Raw genomic sequence first — 20,296 nt, forward strand, 5'->3', positions numbered from 1 at the left:
AGATTGACAATTACTGAAGGATCAAATTGTCCCTATTACAGGTCATACTGACGCATAGATGTTTACTTAATGAAGAATCTATGCCTTCTTTATGATTAACAGGTCAAAAAGAAGCTCAATTATTATTATTTTTTCTTCATATACACTTAAAACTACCTCCAGTGATTCTGTTGAATTCACTGGTCATCATCTTCTCCTGTACTAAAAAACACAGAAACCAGAGGAAAACCAATTACAGCCAATCTGCAGATGAGTTGTCAGAGTTGGGGACTTATCTGAATTTTTTAGATCAGTCACTATGTGATCTTTCATTGTGCTATGAAAGATTATTGTGAATCATCGCGTTAAAATTTTTAATGCAATTATTAATTTTTTGGTATTTTTCATCCAAAATTCCCGAGCTGGAACCTTTGTGTTGTGTTTCTGGTACGCCCGTACATTTGGCGCACAAACAACACACAAAGCTGGTTCTCTCGCTCCTCTTGGGGTTATTTGTTGCTTCAAAAAACTATTTGATGGTACGTTGGAAAAGACAATTGTGTGCAAGTTGTGCAAAAAGGAGTTAGTCTATCTGTGAAGCTATTAAAGGCTAAAATTAGCATTTCAACATCCCCAACGCTCCGGTCAGAATTCACAGTCTGCATTTCTAATGAAATATTTTTTCTAAAAACATTACATAAATGATCAATGGCTCCTAAAACATTTGAAAGCTGAATTGGTTTAATAACAATTTGCACCAGTTTGATGGTTGAATAACCTAAATAACAAATCAAAAACAATAAATATCTTTGTTGTTGAGTTCATATGTCTATTTATTCAATAAATAAGCAACAAAAAGGGTTCCTGAATTGACAATGTTGCTTAACTTGCTGATATGTTGTTTCATTTAAAATGCAAATAATTAATTATGGATACGGCAATTACCTTGATTAAAAATTTTAATCAAGTCCCACCACTAATAAAAAACATTTTATGTGTAGAAGGGATTCAGTGTTGGTGTTTGTGTGTTTCTGTACACTCAGTGTATCTAACAGTGTGTAAACATAATTATTATATAACAGCTTTGCATATGGGTTGGCGGCTGCTGATCAGCATAACGATGGCGAATACATGAAAACAGGAAGAGGATTAAATCTAGATGAGTGCAACACAGATACAGAGAGACGAATGCTGAAACATAACTGGAGATTTTCAGTTACTGGTTTTGTATTTTATCATTTGTTTTGTTAGCTAACCATTTAGCACTACTGAACCTGAACTGATGAAAAATCTCATTTTCTCAAGCTTTGATTCTAAGCTGTACAACTGACCGTAACTCCTAAATCGTGTTTTTATTCTGTTTAAGAAAAATATTGATGAATTCAAGAGATTAACCTGTTGAAGAACTTGATTGGCTGGTTGTGGAAAATGAGCTGGCAACACATGGGAATGGATAAGATTTGTAATTGATGTCACAACAAGCTAACTGTTATCCATTAACAATGGTAAAATAGCTTCTGCTGAGCTCTCTTTTTTAACAATTTTTACAGAATTTCATCGACTCTAGTTCAAAAACTAAAACACAGAACATGATCAAACCTGATCTGTATAACTTTATGCTGAACAGAGATTCTTGAATAATTTGTAATGCCCTTATTTTAAAAGCTTTCTTAATATTTTGTTCAAGTCTTGTCTTGTCCTGTGAATCCAGTATTATGAATCATGTTGTCATGCAAGCTGGGGCTTAAGCGATTAATCGGATTAATGATGATGAAGTGATTATTGAACTGATTGTCAACTGACTTAGTAATTGATTAATTGTTAACTGGAAATCACAATTGAGTCAAAATTTTCTAAAAGAAAAACACATTCAGAGCAAAAACATATTAAAAAAACATCTATATCTGTAAATATATTCTACCTCATGTGGCATATTTTTGGCTTCACGTCATTCAAATTCTGTAAAAACAAAAAAATCTCCTATTGATCGCCTTTTGCTATACAGTTATTAATCAGTTAATCAAAAATGAATCAAGAGATCAGTACAACACTATTGTAGATGCAAATAATCAAGCGTACTGTAACATTTTCTTATTTAAACAAAGGAATTGAATTATTTATTTGAATCTTTTAATTATTTCCAATATTGTAAAAAAAAGGGTTAAATGATTAAATAAAAAATCTACAGAATATGTCATTTTTTTATTATAATGATCAGCCATCAGAATAACCAATAAAATAATTGATTACTAAACTATTTGTTAGCTGCAGCCCTTCTGCCCCGAGTATTTCTATCATTCAGTATCTCACATATTCGTTAGCATGTATGAACTGCAAAATAAACATGTTATGGTAAGGAAGGCTGCTTCTTAGTATTTCTATGACTATGTGAGTGCATTGTGACCTCATTCTGTCACCCCCAACCTCCTTTACAACTGTTGTAAAATAAAAACAGGGGGAAAAAAAACATAATTTCCCAACGAGGCAAAACTCCACTTAGTGTACTGCTGCTTTGTTCTGTTTATCGTTGCATTGGGTTGAAGCAGATCTCTGCTGACAATAACCCCAGGATTCGCAGAGAATCAAGTCTAGCTAAGAAATATTTTCTCCTTCACATTCCTTGAAGCTGGGAATGTCTCTGGCTTTTTCAGATGAAAAATCAAAACAAAAATGATAGCATGGGTAAAGGCTGTAGCATGGTGTGGAAGCTGAATTGAGAAACTTGAGCCAGCAACTCGACTCACCAGTGATAATGAGTTTATGTATGACTCCCGCCTCATTGAGCATCCGCTGGATGTGGCTGTTATACAAGGTGAGGGCTTGTCCTTTCCCGCTCTGCGGGTTCACAAACAGCAGGATCCGGCAAGGACGGGGCAACGAATTCAGCAACACACCTGGATAAGAGAGAGAGAGAAAATATAATAAATCACAGCCAAGTGGTTCTCCTTCAGGTTCAACATACATAACAGGATCAGCATCACAACCATGACTCAGCAGTTCAGTAGTGCACATTATATATATTTATATGTATATACACACACGCACCTCTCATGATAACAAATTTTGCTGGACAATAAATTGTCCCAGAGGTTATTGCCTTAACCATAATATTGTTGTTTTGAGATCATTTTCAAGTAATATAGTTGTAATAATGGCATAATAATGCAGGAACACATTCTCAAACATCAATAAACTATAAATTATAATGAACATTTAACACTGGAACTGGAAGACATTTTAAATATCCAAAAATAAATAAAAAACAACAAATAAAATGAATTATAAACTCTGTAAACAAAATTGTCCTTCAAAAAATGGGCAAGTTGAGACCAAAGCACCAGAATAAAGACTTTAATCATGCAGTTAAATACTTGTCAACTAATTTAGTAACATTTTAGTCATTAACTGGAGAATACAAAAAAAAAGAAAAAAGTAAATTACTAAAAGAACAACCCACTCAGAGCAGTAATTAAGGCCAGACTGTGCAAATAGCATATATATTTAGTATTTAAGATGAAAAACATCATTTTTTCTACACAGTTCTACACAGAACTCCTCGAGTGGCATAGTATTAGCTTCACCTGGTTCAAATTCTTTAAAACAAATCTCCAAGCAAAGAAAAACTTTGCCATTGCATTTATATTTATACTTACAGTATATATTTATATTTTACTGAATTATTGCTTTATTTGCATCTATTAATGTATTTCCTTAAAGTCTGCAGAATGTGCAATTGTTTAATAGATTAATTGACGAAATGATTGACAGAATTATCGATTACACAAATAATTGTTACTTGCAACCCTAATATAAATAAATATATACATATATTTGATCAATCAATCGAGTTTATTTGTATAGCACATTTCAGCAATGAGGCTGTTCAAAAAAAACACAAAAATATAAAGTCACAGATACAACGACTGAAATATTACATTTTGTCAAGTGCCATTGCTACACATAAAAATATTGATTAATATTTCATTTATTATGGCTCAAAGCAACTCTGAAACTGATAAAGCTTGAATACCTTTTGTTCTTTTGTTATGATAAAAAAAATAAGTGCATTTACATTTTTTACGAGTTAAAATCTAATAAATTAATGGAAATTTACACATTAAAGTAACCATACATACACCTGCATTTTATTTTTGCAATTGATGTAAATTTCTCATATAGTTTAGAAAAATCTGGACCCATCTTCATGTGAGGTAATACTGTACTGCATGAAACAGGAAAAAGCAATGAGATGTGAGGCAACAATCCATTTAATGTTCCTCCACAGCAAAGAGACACAAAGGACTGCTGGACCTCCTGCTGCACTTTATCTGGGCTCTTATCGCAGCTGCTGAAGTTGCTAAAGGACTCATTTAACAAATTTTACACCAAGAACAAACCACTGCAGTACAGCCTGAATGTACTGTCTGCACCCAGAGGAACCAGAAGAAGCAGTAATTGATGTCCTCTGCAACAGAAACACTTATTCTGTGCTGTAGGCTTCACTGAACAGACTGCAGCTCTGACTACTCAGCACATCATGGTGATAATGGGAACTGTTGGCTCACTAATAATCTGGTGTTGATGCATTTCCTCTGCACCAGTTGATTACATTATCACTTCATGTCGCAAACAGGTTTTTTTATTCTTTTACTGATGTAACTGAGTGTAAAACCAATGATCCATCCATATACTGCTCTGGAGAAAATGTAGAGCCCACTGCACTGAAGCCCATTGAAAACCTCCTGGGTATTCCACCAAATATTGATTTCTGAACTCTTCCTGAGTTAAAACATTAGTATTGTTGTTTCTAAATGAATATCAACTTGTTTGCTTTGCATTTTTTGAGGTCTGAAAGCACTGCATTTTTTTCGTTATTGTGACCATTTCTCATTTTCTGCTAATAAATACAATGTACAAATACATTGAATTGAATGAATAAAATAAATTAAAACACTTAAAGTGTATGAAAGTTATGAAACATAAAAGCAAATGAAAAATAATGTGATGGTGCACCGAAGGTTATTGAAAAGTCCAAGTGAATTCCTGTAGGAATCCAAAAATTAACCTTTTATAAAACTGAGACTCGTCTTTCACTCCCTTAATACTGTCTTTTTCTGCAATCATTTGAAACTGTCTTGTAGTGCATTCAGAGAAGAAAAATGTACACACACACGCACCCGCCCATGCCCACACACACACACACACACCTGACTCTATCATGCAGTAAGTTTCATGTCAGTGAGAGAAACAAAAACCTGCAGTGGTATTCCTCGTGGACAGCGATCTTTCTTTGTTCTGCACTCTGCTGAAAAGCCGTCATAAGAAGTCTGACAGCTGATAAGTGAGACACAATGGAGGCACAGCAGCTCCAGTTACAAACCAGTTTTCAAGAATCCACTGTGCTGCAGGTTGCATCTCAGGAATGCAGAGAAACAGGTGAAAGAAAAATCAGTCCACACTAAGACACAATCATGTTTGCACTTATCTTATAGTGGATAAGCAAATTATTTACTGGATTCCTGTAGAAGAAATGCAGCCTAATGTATCAACCTCTGCAGGTTATATGTTGCTTTTAGGAGAGGACAGGTAAGGTTTCATCAAAATACCTCATTTATAAAATACATAAAACATTTATTACATGGTTTTCATGTCAGGGCATTTCCAGCCGCAAACATAGAAAAAGTTTGGATATTTAAAAATTGTATTAAAAAATGTACAACTGCAGTATGAATCTGAATTTATGTTAACTAGTAAAAAAATTAAAACCATAATTAGTTTAATGAGTCAAATTAAATACTTTTTTAAAAATAGCATAAAGGTAATGGTTCTTTTCCATCTTCAAAATATGCCCAACTCTCCCTGAGTTTTCTCACCAAGATCGGAAATATCAAAAGGTTTCAGACAAAAAATGAGAAAATGAGGAAGTCATCTCTCACAGGATAATCCTGTAAAATGGCAAATACACAAATCTGTATATATTAAATAAGTCAAGTATTAAATAACCCTCAATAGGCAATATAAATATTTTTACTGACATTAGAACAATCAAACCTTTCTCATAACTGCCTGTTTCCATTGGTATTTTTATCATTTTAAGGTGTCAAATTGCGAAGTTAAATTGTTTTGCAAAAATAAAATTGTTTTTCTGTGTTTTGTCTAGTTTTAGTGCAATTATTTTAGTACAAAACTAACTTACAAGTACCTTTTCAGAAACATATAAGAGCTTGTTTTAAGTGAATAATTTCTTAATATTAATAAAGAAATACTAGTCCCGCTGACAGATTTTTTCACTTAACAACATATGAGTAAAAACATGCTGGAGTTCCAACTGTGTTGCTAGGTGACAGGCTGGGTTTTGCTGTGGTTGCTAGGTAACAGGCTGAGCTTCCCTGGCATTGCTAGGTAATAGGCAGTGCCTGCTAATTTGTGGCGTTACATAAGGTTTTTGAAACGGCTCATTTTCCTAACATCAAAAAACAATAAGTCATCAATAAAAACCAGGTGGGTGGTTTGACTTAGCGCTTTGCCTTTTTTTAAAAGCAGCAGAAACCGAAAGGAACGTACAAAAACGCGCAAAATGTGTATTTTTCACAATATATCCCCTTTAAAAATCCTGACTGGACTCCTCTGGGAAACGCACAGAGATGCTCTCGTGAATCAGCTGGCATGGCAGCTGGTAGAGAACGCCCTGACCTTTGTGTGGAGTGGTGTGTGTGTAATCATGTACACAACAGCCCTGTTTGACTAAACTGTCATGTCACTTCCTGTGTGCCAGCCCTTCCCCTCTCAGAACATTCCAGTCAGCTCATTTTCAAACTCGGGGTTTTCCTCCTTCAACATCTGTGCTGCACTGGCATCATGGGAGCCGGGCAGGGCAGAACATATTTCTAATTAAGGATTGGACCGGAAACTTATTTAAAACCTCTACCCAATACAGCCTTATAAACCAAGTAAAAGTTATATTTTGGTGGGCAGGCTGTCATGACAGCAGATAATGTGTGTGGTGTGTTTTGTTAGGGCTGGGTGTGGACACTAATGTTAACTGATGTATATCTGTCTGCACACTAATTTTGTGGTTAAAAACTTTAGGAAAAATGCACAGTTTTTAAAAACGCCTTCAAAATAAAAGTCACTGCATGTCTTGGATGAAGAGGTGAACAGATTCAGAAGAAGTGAATTGCCATCCTTACAAACTGTAACAGAAAAACATAAGATGACAAAAAACAGCAACAAAGCAGCATCTCAACTATGTTTACTTGATCTGTGATTACAGGCGTCTCAATCTGCTCCCTTCCAGGCGACGGCATGGGAACTGTCCCAGATCTTGATGGAAAGACACCGCTGAGGTACTTGCAACAGGAAATAACCTAAATGAAAGGGAACCCCGTACCAGGTTTCTGGGTGCTGAGAATACATGACTTTTTAGGTTTTGTGGGAAAGCGTTCTGTGAGGGGAAAGTCTATGTTAGGAAATGTCACTTCCTCCTCTTTTTTTTATTTTATTTATATATCCAACATAAGGATACTTTTTTATGACGGAATACTAACAACTAAGAGATTTCTTTGTTTTTATTCTCAGAAGAAAGCTACCATAATATGGGTATATATTTTCACAATATAAGCAGAATAGAAATACAGTATCACTAGAAGGAAAATGTAGAATTACAAGAAACAAAAAAGCTTTGATAGAGTTATTAAAAGGGATTTATTATGCCGATTTTTTATACTTCCCTTTGTGTCTCAACTGCTTCTAAAAACAACCCAAGCACTTAAAAAACCCACCCATCCGTTTTTTATCAATAAGTTCATAATTTTTGGTGTCTGGAAAATGAGCCCTTTCAAAAACCTCCCGATCGTTGAATCACATTCCATGGGCACTGCGTCGTTACCTAGCTACCCCAGCCGAGCCCAGCCCCGTTACCTAGCAACCCAAGCAGAATTCCAGCAGTTAGTTTATCACTGTATGCGCTGACAATGGCTGCTGGAAAAGACAGGTGTTTTGTTGTTGACTTACCACCCAGAAACCACTTGCTGTCTTTCTTGTGCTTGTGCCTTTCAGAGATATATGGTTGGATATCTTTGAAATCTTTCATCATACTGATCAAATGTAAACTTTTGAATTTGAAGAAAGTTGCAAAAAGTTCTCTAAAAAATGTTCTCACTAGATTTTCTGGCATTTAGTAAATACAGATAATTTTGGTATTTCTAACTAAACTAAAACAGGAGAAGTTTTGGGATAAATTCAGACATTGAGAAAAAATTGTCTTTTCCTTCGGTGTATCTGGTTCCCAGTAACTACATATGATAAACACATCTGTCAGCTCTACTGACATCTCTGTCTTTACCAGCAAACTGAAGTGTGTGTGTCTGAAAATGATGTTCAAAACCTGATAAAAGTCATTTTAAAACTTGCCAAGATGTCATCCTGCTGAGCTGGGCTCACCTTGCTCCGATCTTGCCAGAACAATTTAGCAATTTAGATGGAGCTGTCACGCTCTGTCAAGGTTTAGCTTTGTAGCAGATGTAAAGAGAGAAAAAAAGGAGCAGGGATGCGTTTTGCTCCATATGTAGGTGTTTAGGATGATTTGATCGTAACATCTGCCTGTCAGAAAGTGAAGATTTAAGGCAGGAATTTGACAGTTGTGACAGATTGCACCTGATAAATGAGTTGTGGAAGAACCATAAGCCACTGGAGACATGGCATAGATTATCACTGGTAGTCAAATAAGATCCAACAAAAACTTTTTATAAGGAGCAACACACTGAGGCTGCTTGTTAAAGACACGCAGTGTTACCCATTAACAAATGGCTGATTTTTAGAAGCAGAAAACACCGAACAAGCCTCAAAAAGCTTTCTGCTCTCAATACTGCTAGATTCAAAACCAGCAAGCTAAAGCTGCCGGTTTGTAACTCAAACTAATGCATCAACAGGATGCCCCATCTTCATTAACAACCAAATGCTGAAGCATCGCTTCTGCCAAGGAGGCAGGGTGTTAAATAGTCAAACATCGTAGATAATGTCGGTGAAGTTTCTGCCCCATGCCCAGCTGTGAAAGCTAAGCCAAGCTCAGATACACTCCAGATGGGACAGAATCCAGTTTTCACATTTAAGGGATTAATGGATTATCATGTATTACCAAACACTCTTACCCTTATCAGTCTTTATACTTGTTTATACCTAAATAATTACTGAAGCAAAACAAAGTCATTTTGCTATAAATATACTCAAGCATATATGGTATCACTGAGAAATACAAGCAGTCACTGCAAGCATGAATATTTTAATCATTTTAGAATATAATAAAATAGAATAGGATATAAAAAGCCTGCATTGTGTACTCTGTTTACATCAGGAAGGGAAAGCTCCTCAAGCAGATTTTTGCTGAGTTGGAACCACAAAGGGTGTGGAAGGAGGAGGACGCAGTGGTTTGGCATCTGTAGATCTATATTAAGGAATAAAGAGAACTTACGGGACGCGAGTTTAAAAATGAAACGCACTGTGAATCTAGCTGTTGTTTCTGTAAGAGCCAAAGTTGACTTATGAACAAAGATGTGTGCTTTGAGAGACAAAGGAAGGATTGGAAAATAGATTGGACATAAAAGCTGCGTGTAACACGGTGGATTTATGTTCATAGTGTGTACTTTAAGTGTTGAACCGCAGAAAGATGAAAAACAGAAGACATGAACTTATGAACATGCTAATTTAATATTATGTTGTTATTTTAAATCATACAAAGAGGTTGTTAAAAAGGTAAATTAACATTTTTATTCTTTAGAGTTGTTTAAATCAATTTTTTCACATCTTTTTAGTTTTCTTAGGACATTTTTTGCAATTTCCAGAATAGCTTCTTGCCGTTTTTCATTTTTCTGAAGGAAAACATAAATGCTAAAAGGATTAATTTTAGTCTAAACATATTCAGAAAACCTTTTTAGTACTCCATTTCCAGGGGAATTTTGTGATCAGATCTATAAATTATCCAAACAAACAAATGTTGTTTCTAACCACAACAAACCAATTAAGTGAAAACAAACACTCAATTTAGGTTTTACTAATATCTAGTTATAAAGGAAAAACTAAATAAATGCTAAATACAAAATATTTGTAAAAAATAGCAGGTATAAGTTGTCATATCTGGTGATTGACCGAGTGGTTAGCTAATTTGCTTTCTGGATCAAATGAACGATGACACATTGTTCAAATCCTGTGTCCACTCTTTATTGGATTTCAAATATTTACTAGGGCTGTGTTTGTGGTAGACAGCTTAAATTTATTTATGTTACTTCTGATTTTGCCTAACTAGGATCTAATTTCCACTTGTGCCACACACACTGCTCAAGAAGTTTAGACATGACTAGACAGAAAAATATATGAGCTGCCACTGTTCTAAGACAAATCATAACTATCTGAAACCTTTGAGTCAAATCCTGCAGTTGCAGTTCAAGACAATGTCACCAAACTACTGTTGTATTTAGCAAACAGAAATAATTTTGGTAATTCTAACAGACCTAAAACAAGAGAAATTTGGTCTAATTTAATTGTAAAAAGTGTCTTACTTGCTGTATGTTCATTGATGATTCACTAACACTTGCTAGGAAATATTATGCCAACTAACAGGATGGATGATGAGCAAAAGGTTATCCAGAACAAAACTGAGATGTCTGCGCTTTATTGTGTAACACTGAGTTTCACTTCACTACTAATGACGTGAATCATCTGAGGTCTACTATATACGCCAATGATCTCTGGACTCATTTGAACTTCCTCACTGTTTTATAATTAGTGATGGGACTTGATTAATTGCTGCATTTGTAAATAATTAACTGCAACTGATCACATTGCAACAGAAAACAATACAATGACAAAATAAGCAACACTTCCAATTCAAAAGGCTTGTCTGCTTCTTAATTATTGAATGAATATACATGTTAGTTCAAATACAAAGATACTTATTGTTTTAGTCTGTTTTTAAGGTTATTTATTCACCAGATTAGTGCAAAGTGCTATCATACCCATTCAGCTTTCAAATGTTTCAGGAACTGCTGATAATTCAAGGAAACATCAGCTGCTGTTGGGGCAGCCTGGCTGCACACACACGCTTTTAATACCATATAGAAAACACTGATAGAGCCACTGGAACCAGCTGGTTTTTCCCTTCAATAACACAAACAAACAACCGGGCCAGAGCCCAGCAGGACTGAGCTGTGCGTTTTTTTCCTGAGAATCAGAGTGTGATTATTGGTAATTGGACGGTTCTTGAAATGGGTGTGTTTAAAAACATGATGTCAGGATGAGCAATTTATTTTTGGTGTGGATACCAGATAACTCCCACTTATCACCACCAAACACACACACACACCCCCGAAGTTCATGCGCAATCAGCTTTAAAAACTTAAGAGCTCGCTGCCATGATCTGAAGAAAGCATTAACTCTTCAAGTTGAAAATTTCTCTCCACTTTCTGTCTATCTCTGCCTTTTCTAAGGCAAGCTTTACTGCCATTTCTTTTAGATTTTCATAGTGGGCATTTCCACTGTTTTATATGCAACCTTCAATGATAAACTGCAAAAAATAACTAATGTGAAGAGTATATCTTTTTGTTTCTTTTTGTTGACTTGACAATTGTGTGTGTGTGTACTTTAATGTAAAGCACTTTAAACTGCTTTGGTGCTGAAATGTGCTTTACAAATAAACTTGATTGACTGACGTTCCATTTTGTTCATCCAACAACATACACACCTTCAACAATCTGATGATTTTATATTTCAGCCAATAATCTGGTTTATTTGCATTCGGTGGAAGGATATTATTAGACCAGTCAGATATTACTAGACTTTAAACTTGATGTATTTGAGAAAATCAAAAGCCTAAAAAATAGAAAACATTAAAATGTATAAGAAAGTTTTGTTACCTGCAAAACTATATCGCATACACCTGTTTTTTTTCACTGTTTGAAAATTAATCTATGAAGCGAATCAGAATGTACAGTAAGTGTTCATATTCCCAATCCGAAATTAGTAATATATTTTCTAAACGATGTCAAAAAGACGTTATTATAAAATTGCTTTCATATAATTTCCATCTCAGCCAGAGGTAAAGTATTAATAGAGCTGTCTGTCCTCCAGAGGCCTGTGTTTGGCTGGGAAAAGCAGCAACACCAGTCCTCCAGAGGACGTCCTGCACCACTTATCCTGCATAACCTCATAATTCCCGTGGTTTCCAAACAACCACATTATTTTATAATGTTGTTGTGTTTCAGTTAAAAGAATACTTCAATTAACAGACACACGTAAATGGGGAAAACAGTAGTAATAGTGCCAAGTTTGTTTGTTGGGAATCGTTGGGAGAAATCTGCACATAAAAATAAGAAAATTCTATCAAGAAGGATGAAGGGAAAACAAAATATTCAGAGTCCTGACATGGAGCTAAACATTAGGACATTTAGCCAAACAACTTACTTTTATTTTTCAGAACTTCAAGCATCTTAGAATAAGACATAACAAGAAAAAGTCAAAAGTTATACTGAAATATTTTACAGTGATTGCATATTCTTTAAAACACAGTTTGTAATCCATGAAGCATTTTTGTGAAGAAAAAAAACCCTGGATTCTTAGTTTTCCCTAAAATATTGTTAAAATCTTCTCTTGATTCAAACACATGAACCCAATATTGTATATAAATGGTATTTTAGTATCAAAAATGTTATAACCTTTTTTCTGTGTTGTTATTGGGAATAATCTTGATTTCTTTTAATTTTCTCTTAAGTTCAACACTAAAACCATCATTAACATCTGAAACACGTTTTCTCATTCATGTCTTACAATACGTCTGGGGAAAAAAATACAATTGTACTCAAAAGAAAGCCATAAATTGATATCAGCCAATAAAGATTGGTGCTTCTTTACCTTTAGAGGTTCTCCATTAAGTTGCTTTGAGACTGACCAGTCATGACCATTTTAACCTGGAATCAACTGATTCTTACTGCTACACTAAAATACACAGAAGGCAAAAGCCCTTATGGGGCTATTTTGATCAATACTTCTCCACGCCTGCTGCTACTCCCTGAGTTATGCTAATGACATCCCAGAGGCATTTCATCTTTTCATGGGCAACCTTCAGATCAATGCTCTTAAAAAATGCAGCGCAGTTAAGCTTTCGCTCAGAAACAAGAATGCAGGAATGAAATCAGGTGGAATAAGACATCAGCTTCCTGACACGTAACATGACCTGGTAATGCATGCGTTACATCACGTCTACGGCTGTGTTACTTCTTTAACACAGAGCAGACAAACCACAGAGGCAACCACCAGCTGCTAATTACATGCTGCACTATTCTCCACTTCCTCTATATGAAGGAGGACATCATTCACTGATTAAAGCAGGGTCAGACAAAGAGCAATAAACATCATCATCATCATAACAGTTTATTTTGGAAAAAAATTGGAATAAATGTAATTTAATCCTTCTGTAAAGCGCAAAAAGAAGAAAAAAAAGGGAGAGCAGGTGGCTTTCCGGGTCAGGGCTTTAACATCTGTTTTATGAGGGATCAATATAATGCAAATTACTACTGATACTCAAACCGATAGATTAGCAACAGTTGATGCAGATTTGCTCGTTGTGAGCAGGTGAAACACACCAGATACCTTTCTGTTTTTCTCCTTCACATCCAAGCAGAGCAAACAGCTCAGGAGAGATCAAAAGACACAGTTGGTTAGACGTGGATAACAAGCTTTTGGAAAACACGCTTCTCTCTTTCAGGTAGTTTTTAATCTTAGATGTGGGGTTTGAATTACAGCTCCAGCATGCAGTTACCTGTCTGAGGAAAACAGAGATGCTCTCTGAATAATTCTGGGAGGATGGCAGAAGTCACTGACAAAAAGGCCAGACCTTATTTAGACTAATGGTTCGTATGCAGACATCCTAGATTAGCATGATTAACGGTGGCTCCCAAGGCCACTGGTGGAACAACTTGATTGAAAAGGTCCTCTTTCGATTAAAACATTCCTCAGATACCAAAGGCTCCTATGGCATAAATGAGGTTGGATATTAACAACAGCAACCTTGGAAAAGACACTTAACACAATGTCATGTAGCCTTGTGGAGAAAAATACATGTAGTCCATGTTTCTGCTCAGCACTTTTGCTTTTTTTGTGTAGATTTATCCCAGCAATCACAACTAATACCATGAATCGGTGTAAGTGTAAATGAATAACAGTATAAAAACATAACATTATTTGTTTGCTTACTGAATTATCGATTCATCCACCAAACGAAAATTAGCTAATTTTTACCTCATATTCAACACCACCCAGTCTTTAGACTTGATATACCAGATATATCAAGTATATGATATACCATATTTTCCGTACTTTTTAAAATTTTGCCTGGTCATGTGACTTAAATATGGGTTTTTTTCTGCTCATTATGCATTTTTTTAACTGATGTGTTAAATGTTAATTCATACTCATTGACATGAACTGTGGAGTTATTTTAAAAAAATAACCTGGTAAGTTTTTCTCCTCATTCTATGCATTTTTACACTCTGGCATAGGGGTGGGCATTTATCGCATTGTTAATCATTTATCGTGATCAATTTTGATTTATTGTTGTCAGTAAATTCCAAGTGATGGTGTTTTAAAGAAAACCAATTTTTTACTATTTTCTCTAGAGTTTGTTCAATGAGAGTATCAATAAATATAAATAAATTAAATATTAAATCCAGCTATTGTGTGCAATTTAGTGATACAAATCACACTTCTTCATGTGACTGGTGTTATAAGTGAGCATGTTTCTCAAGAGCAGCAGTATATGTGTTTGTCGGGGCTATGATGAAGTCACAGGCATACAGTTGCCTAAAAAAGAAAGCATAAATTATTCTTATTGTTATTACAATAGTACCACAAAATATTGTGATAAAACTTTAAGTCCATATCGCCCATCCCTAATTCAACTCACAGATATTGTGCTTCTTTGAAATCATTACAAGTTCAATATCTGAGAAAAAACTAAATTCTTTAGGCTTCAACAAAGTAAATAATTCAAAAGTAGCAACAAATGCAAAAAAAAAAAAAAAACTCCTTCCACTTGAATTAAAGCAGTGATGGGAAAAGCACGCCAGGAGCAGCTAATGGAGACATTTATCTTACGTTCTGTGTCCCATGGCGGGTAACTTGTACAGTCAAATCACAATATGTTTCAAAGTAAACAATGACAGACAGCAAAGAACAGCAGCATGTTTAGTTTCTCTAAAAACGAAAACCTGTTCATGGGAGAAAAGCTAAGTGAGTCAGAGAGTGCTGTCTGTGTGCTGGAGTAGGACAGAGTGGAGGAAACATAATAGGATCACTTTTCTGCAGGAAGTTCAGCCCATAGGGAACAAACAATAGACCTGTCACACCTGGTTCTGTTACCTGAACATGATACATGTTTCTGAGATGCCTTGTATGATAAACTGCTTTGTACAATGTTGGTTTTGGTTTACTAACTATAGTCAACCAGTGTAAGGTAAGCAAATCTTAAAACTGTTTAGGTCCCAATAGATATTAACAGAGTGATGATTTGAACCTAATTTTATTATTTCTGCTGCTTGTCTTTGAGCTTGAATCACACGTTGTTACCGTATGCCAGGAGATCAACCACTTGTGAAGAAAACATTACACTTGGTCCTGGCTCAGGGACTCACACGACTGAAGTAGGAAAACAATCATGTTTGTCTTTTACAGATAAAGACGATGAGTACTTCAGTTTATTTATACAGAGTAAAGAGATGATGAGGCAAAAATGCTCATTGAGCACAATTACACTGCTTTTCACGACTTCTCACTGAGCAAATAGTTCATTGCACAAAGTATGATAAGAAACTTAACATATAATGAGCTATCTCACTGGAGGTGATTGTTCATTTGTGACTCTGTAATTGATTCAGGCAGGGCTGTCTCTACAAAGTTTGTGAGATGAGGGCAACTAGTAATTTTGAGGGAGCCCACCAAAAACTGAAACACAGAAAATAATTTCAGGAGTTTTACTCAATTGTTACAGTGGACGTTTAGGTCAACACATGAAAATTATTTTTCATCTTCAAGAAATCTGTACGTTTACGCATTCCATACCTCCAAATATCAGGTGATTTAATCGATTACAACAGTTTATATCCCCACAAATTCAAGAGGCACGATGAACGGAATGACATAAAAATGTATTAATATATGAAAAATAAAAACAGAGTACAAAGTACTCCTCACAGTATGTCACACATCTGTTTCTCGAATCTTTACTATGAGCTTTTCAGACATTTATATAATACACAAAGGTTTATATGTCAGATATTTATAGAGAGCAGCTTTTAAATATATAACTTATAAAAACCACAGACCGGTCCCAGGCCTGTGCTAATTAAGTGGCTGCTTAGGACCCCAACACCAAAAGGGGGCATCATTTGATTTTATTTTGCAATGACATGTTGTGCACATTTTACACGTCTTCCAAATTTTAAAAACAAAACATATTAAACTTTCTACCTTGTTTTCTGTAAAATCAATGTATGCCTGCAGATGGTACTTTCAAATAGCTAAATTAATATACCACACCTAAATACCACTCTGCATTTCAACATGCAAATTAATTAGAGCATTTTTGCTTATTTGCTACTCTCGAAAGGTTAAAATCAATAGCCATAATATCACCAAATGACACTAGCAATTGTAGTTCAATTCAAATTAAAAAATATTTTATTGATCCCAAAGGGAAATTAAATGTTATCTTACACACATATTGTAGTCTAGGAATGATAAAGTATCTGGTTTTGACATGTTGGTATGGGGGGTCACGAATTAAAATCTGCTTAGGACCCCAAAAAGGTTTGGGCCGCCCCGATCTTGCATGTTTAGCTTATTATTGGTGTAGATAGAAAAGGGAGAAGAAACGAAAATTTTCTTTTAAAAAAAAAAAAGAAAAACGAAAAAGAAACGTGGCCCTTAAATGCTATCAACGTGATGATTTTAGTCTTCAAGAAAGTTTAACCTAAAGGCAGTTGTTTAAGGTCCCGACTCGTCTCTAACGGTTACTCACCGTCTCTAAGGCGCTGTTGCCGGGCAGAGCGTTCTCGAACGGCGCGAGCCCACTTCTCTGCCTCCTCCAGGTTCGCGTGCGGGTCCTGGAGCGCCGCTAGCCGAAAGCACTGCTCCACGCGCTGCCGCGACGGAGCAGAAGTCATCCAGCGGCGCTTCCTCGGTGGGTAAAAGTAGGCTGCAAAGTACGCCGACGGGTCCGCCTTGTCATCCTCCCGGTAAGCCCGGCAGCCGACGCAGTCCCTCAGACTCAGCACCACTTTGTTCCGGCCGACAGGTGCCGACGCGAGCCTCTGGACGACGAGGTCCTTCTCGGTCAGGTTTACAGCCCACCTGCCTCTTCGGTTACTGGTCTGGGTAAATTCTCCGTACAACGTGACTGGAGTGGCAGAGGGTAGAAAGTCGGGTTCGGCTCTCCTCTGATCCATCCTGAGCGGATGTCAGAGAGTGAGACGAGGACGGGATCCGGACCGGGACACAGCTCCGGCTGCGCTGTCACATTACTGAAAATGATGCGGGCAGAGCGGAGACTGCGACTGACAGCCTCCCACTACCCGGACCTTTGTCAAGAAACATGGAATTAAACCCTTCAGATCCGCTTGGATTTCAAATTAAGAGCCCCTTTTTAAACGTACCTGCGAGAACCCAGAAATTCAAGGTTGATATAAAACATTGTGCCCGAGTTGGGTAGTAATTTGTTATAATTTCATTTGTAGTTTTTTTTATTATTTAGAAAATAGTGTACTTTAAGGAGATTTGTTTTTACCACACTGTACGCTTTACTTTTACTTCAGTGATTTTATTATGAAGTATCGCGACTGTGCCCACTGTGAGTAGCTTCACTGGCTGAAGATACGCTTGTTTTCACAAAAAATTCACCAGACAACACCTGCAGTGTATGTTAAACTTTCATAAGTTTTATACTTGAAAAAATGTATTTGGAAATTTTGTAATTACGTTAATCATATAAATTATTTTCATTCTTGCCTTTAAAATTCCAAAAATATCCACATATCCTGGTGCTGTTAATGATGCAAAGTTAAAATATTAAACAACCGATGTTTTCAGCAGTTACTTTTACTTGAGTACTTTCTTGGATGCTACTTTTTACATTTACTTCAGTAAAAATATGTTGACATGCTGCTCTTCCTTGCAATTTTTGGTACCTCTGCAATTGCTGGTTAGTAAAATGTATTAAATCTATTAAATTACATTTGTGACTACAACGTGTTTTCAATAAATATTTCACACAGTAGCAGCAAAATATATTTTACCCCTTTCTATTATTTTAACTGCAACTCACAACTCTGTTGCAGGTATTTAATTTTGGTTTTTACTTCTTTTCTCTTCGTTTGTTCTAAGCGTACATAATCAGCTGCTTACGCCTTGGGCCGGCTCTGGATTAACACCTGGATATAAAATGATAATATGAGCTACGTAGGCTAAAATTTCCTAAAATTACCGTCAAGAGAAGATCAGGAGCTGATGAGAAATGAATACATTGACACTTAATGTTGTCATTTAATTGCTAACTAATGATTTTAAATATAAATATAGTTACAAATGCAGGTTTTAGCAGATTTTCAATACATTATTTTATTGATTTTCCACAACCGAATGGTACTAAAATTGCCACTATAATAATATATTTTAGATATATTTTTTCTTGTCATCAGGTTAGAAACTCTTTGCTTTGTTAAGCATAATTTTTCACAAAATTTTCCATAGAAGAAAAAGTAATCATACTTACTTATTTGTTTATTTTTGGATTGCATTCTGTAAAGTAAGGAAAAGATTTCTCGCTCTCTTTTTTATTTGCCATTAGTTTAAATGTATTTCTATTTCAGCTGTCATCAGCAGACACAGATTAATTTTTGGATCAAGTAATTTATCAGAAATGTTATAAATATATCAATCATTCATATCAGTAGAAAGAAAACCTAAAATTTTACTTTATTTAGCTGCAGATCTTCATTGTGGTTTCAGATAAGGAAGAAGAAAGGTGGTGCTTCCCCCTAGTGGCAAGTTTGAGAAAAACATAACCGAGTGGAAAAGAAGAATCAGGATTTCTGCTGTGATGCAGCACTTTACTTAAGGACAAAAGGCAGTATGTCCCATCTTGCGAAAATGTATAAAAGATTTTTTTAAAAACCCAGCTTTGTTGTAATCTTGGTTGCTGACCTAATCGAGGTCGAGTCAAACCAAAGTATGCTTCTATAAAACAGTAATGGATAATTGTTTTGTGATGAGGGAGAAAATTTTGATGCAGAAAGCAGTCAAACCCCACATTTTTAAATTTATGAATACAAAAATGTTACTGTGAATTTTGAACTGAAATTAAATCTTTATTTACAAGTCAAATATTAGATTGAATTAAAATAAGAAGAGAACAAAAAAATCATATCTTAAATTTTTTTTTTTAAAAGAACGTCAATATCCAGTTCAAAAAGGAGGAAGAAGACAAGGCTTATGAAATCCTACCCCATGTCTCATCCATGTCCCACAATTAAAATTTTTACTCATGTCACAATTTCAACAATAAATTTGTTGTTTGTATTTACTCAACAATAAACTGCACAGTCAATATTTTAAATGTTCAGTCTAAATAATTTGAACTGAATATTCGAATGTTCAGCTGAAAGAGGCAGGAGAATTTTTCTAAATTAATTAAAAATCAAAAATACTTTAATTATCCCAAAGGGAAATTAAATGTTGTTGTAGCTCATGAAAGAATATTTATTGCAAAGTTAGATTGAAATCAAGCCTAATTTAAAATTTAAAAGGGTGTGTCTGTAGGTTGTGTGTTGTTTCTCTACCATTGGCACATTGAGCAGCATGTACATGAGCCTGACTGTCAGCGCTAAAACCTTCCTAATGACTCTGATTGGTTTTGACTGAGAGCGGTGCTTTTTTGCAGTCTCCAGTAGCAGTATTAGGTGGAAATCTACCTCAATATTTTCACAGATTATCCATCTCATATCTTGTCACAACATTATGACAGCTTTAAAAATCTCTGCTGTTTTTTAAGCAATAAATTATCATTTCACATGTTTAGGAAAGTGCACCATTGCTGGAAATACTGCAATACCAGGATGATGCGTGGAGTGGACAGAGCAAGCCCTTATTCCAGCTCCCTGCTTCAAAAATCAATTTAATATACAGTCTCCAAGTGGAGACATATCAGATATTAAACTGATAAGAACAGAAACTACACACTGATCTGAGCCAAAAGGCCGAGAAGCGATGCCACATAACT

General features: G+C 35.5%; 1 protein-coding gene and 1 non-coding gene across 2 annotated transcripts in view; both read right to left on the minus strand.

Annotated features, from left to right (window-relative positions):
• Positions 1-17,631, minus strand: part of LOC114145490 (sphingosine kinase 1) — a 37,047-nt gene extending 19,416 nt beyond the window's left edge. Inside the window, exons 1-2 of the mRNA XM_028019093.1 lie at positions 17,042-17,631; positions 2,724-2,873 (exon numbers count right to left, since the gene is read on the minus strand). Coding sequence (XP_027874894.1) covers positions 2,724-2,873; positions 17,042-17,468 — 577 coding nt within the window. The 5' untranslated portion in view covers positions 17,469-17,631. The remainder of the gene's footprint in view (positions 1-2,723; positions 2,874-17,041) is intronic.
• Positions 17,632-20,094: 2,463 nt separating this feature from the next.
• On the minus strand, positions 20,095-20,285 carry LOC114145659 (U2 spliceosomal RNA). The gene has a single exon (XR_003595746.1). It is a non-coding gene; the product is annotated as a U2 spliceosomal RNA (small nuclear RNA).
• Positions 20,286-20,296: the final 11 nt, after the last annotated feature.

Source organism: Xiphophorus couchianus, chromosome 5 (assembly GCF_001444195.1).
Source record: "Xiphophorus couchianus chromosome 5, X_couchianus-1.0, whole genome shotgun sequence".
Classification (NCBI taxonomy): Eukaryota; Metazoa; Chordata; class Actinopteri; order Cyprinodontiformes; family Poeciliidae; genus Xiphophorus; species Xiphophorus couchianus.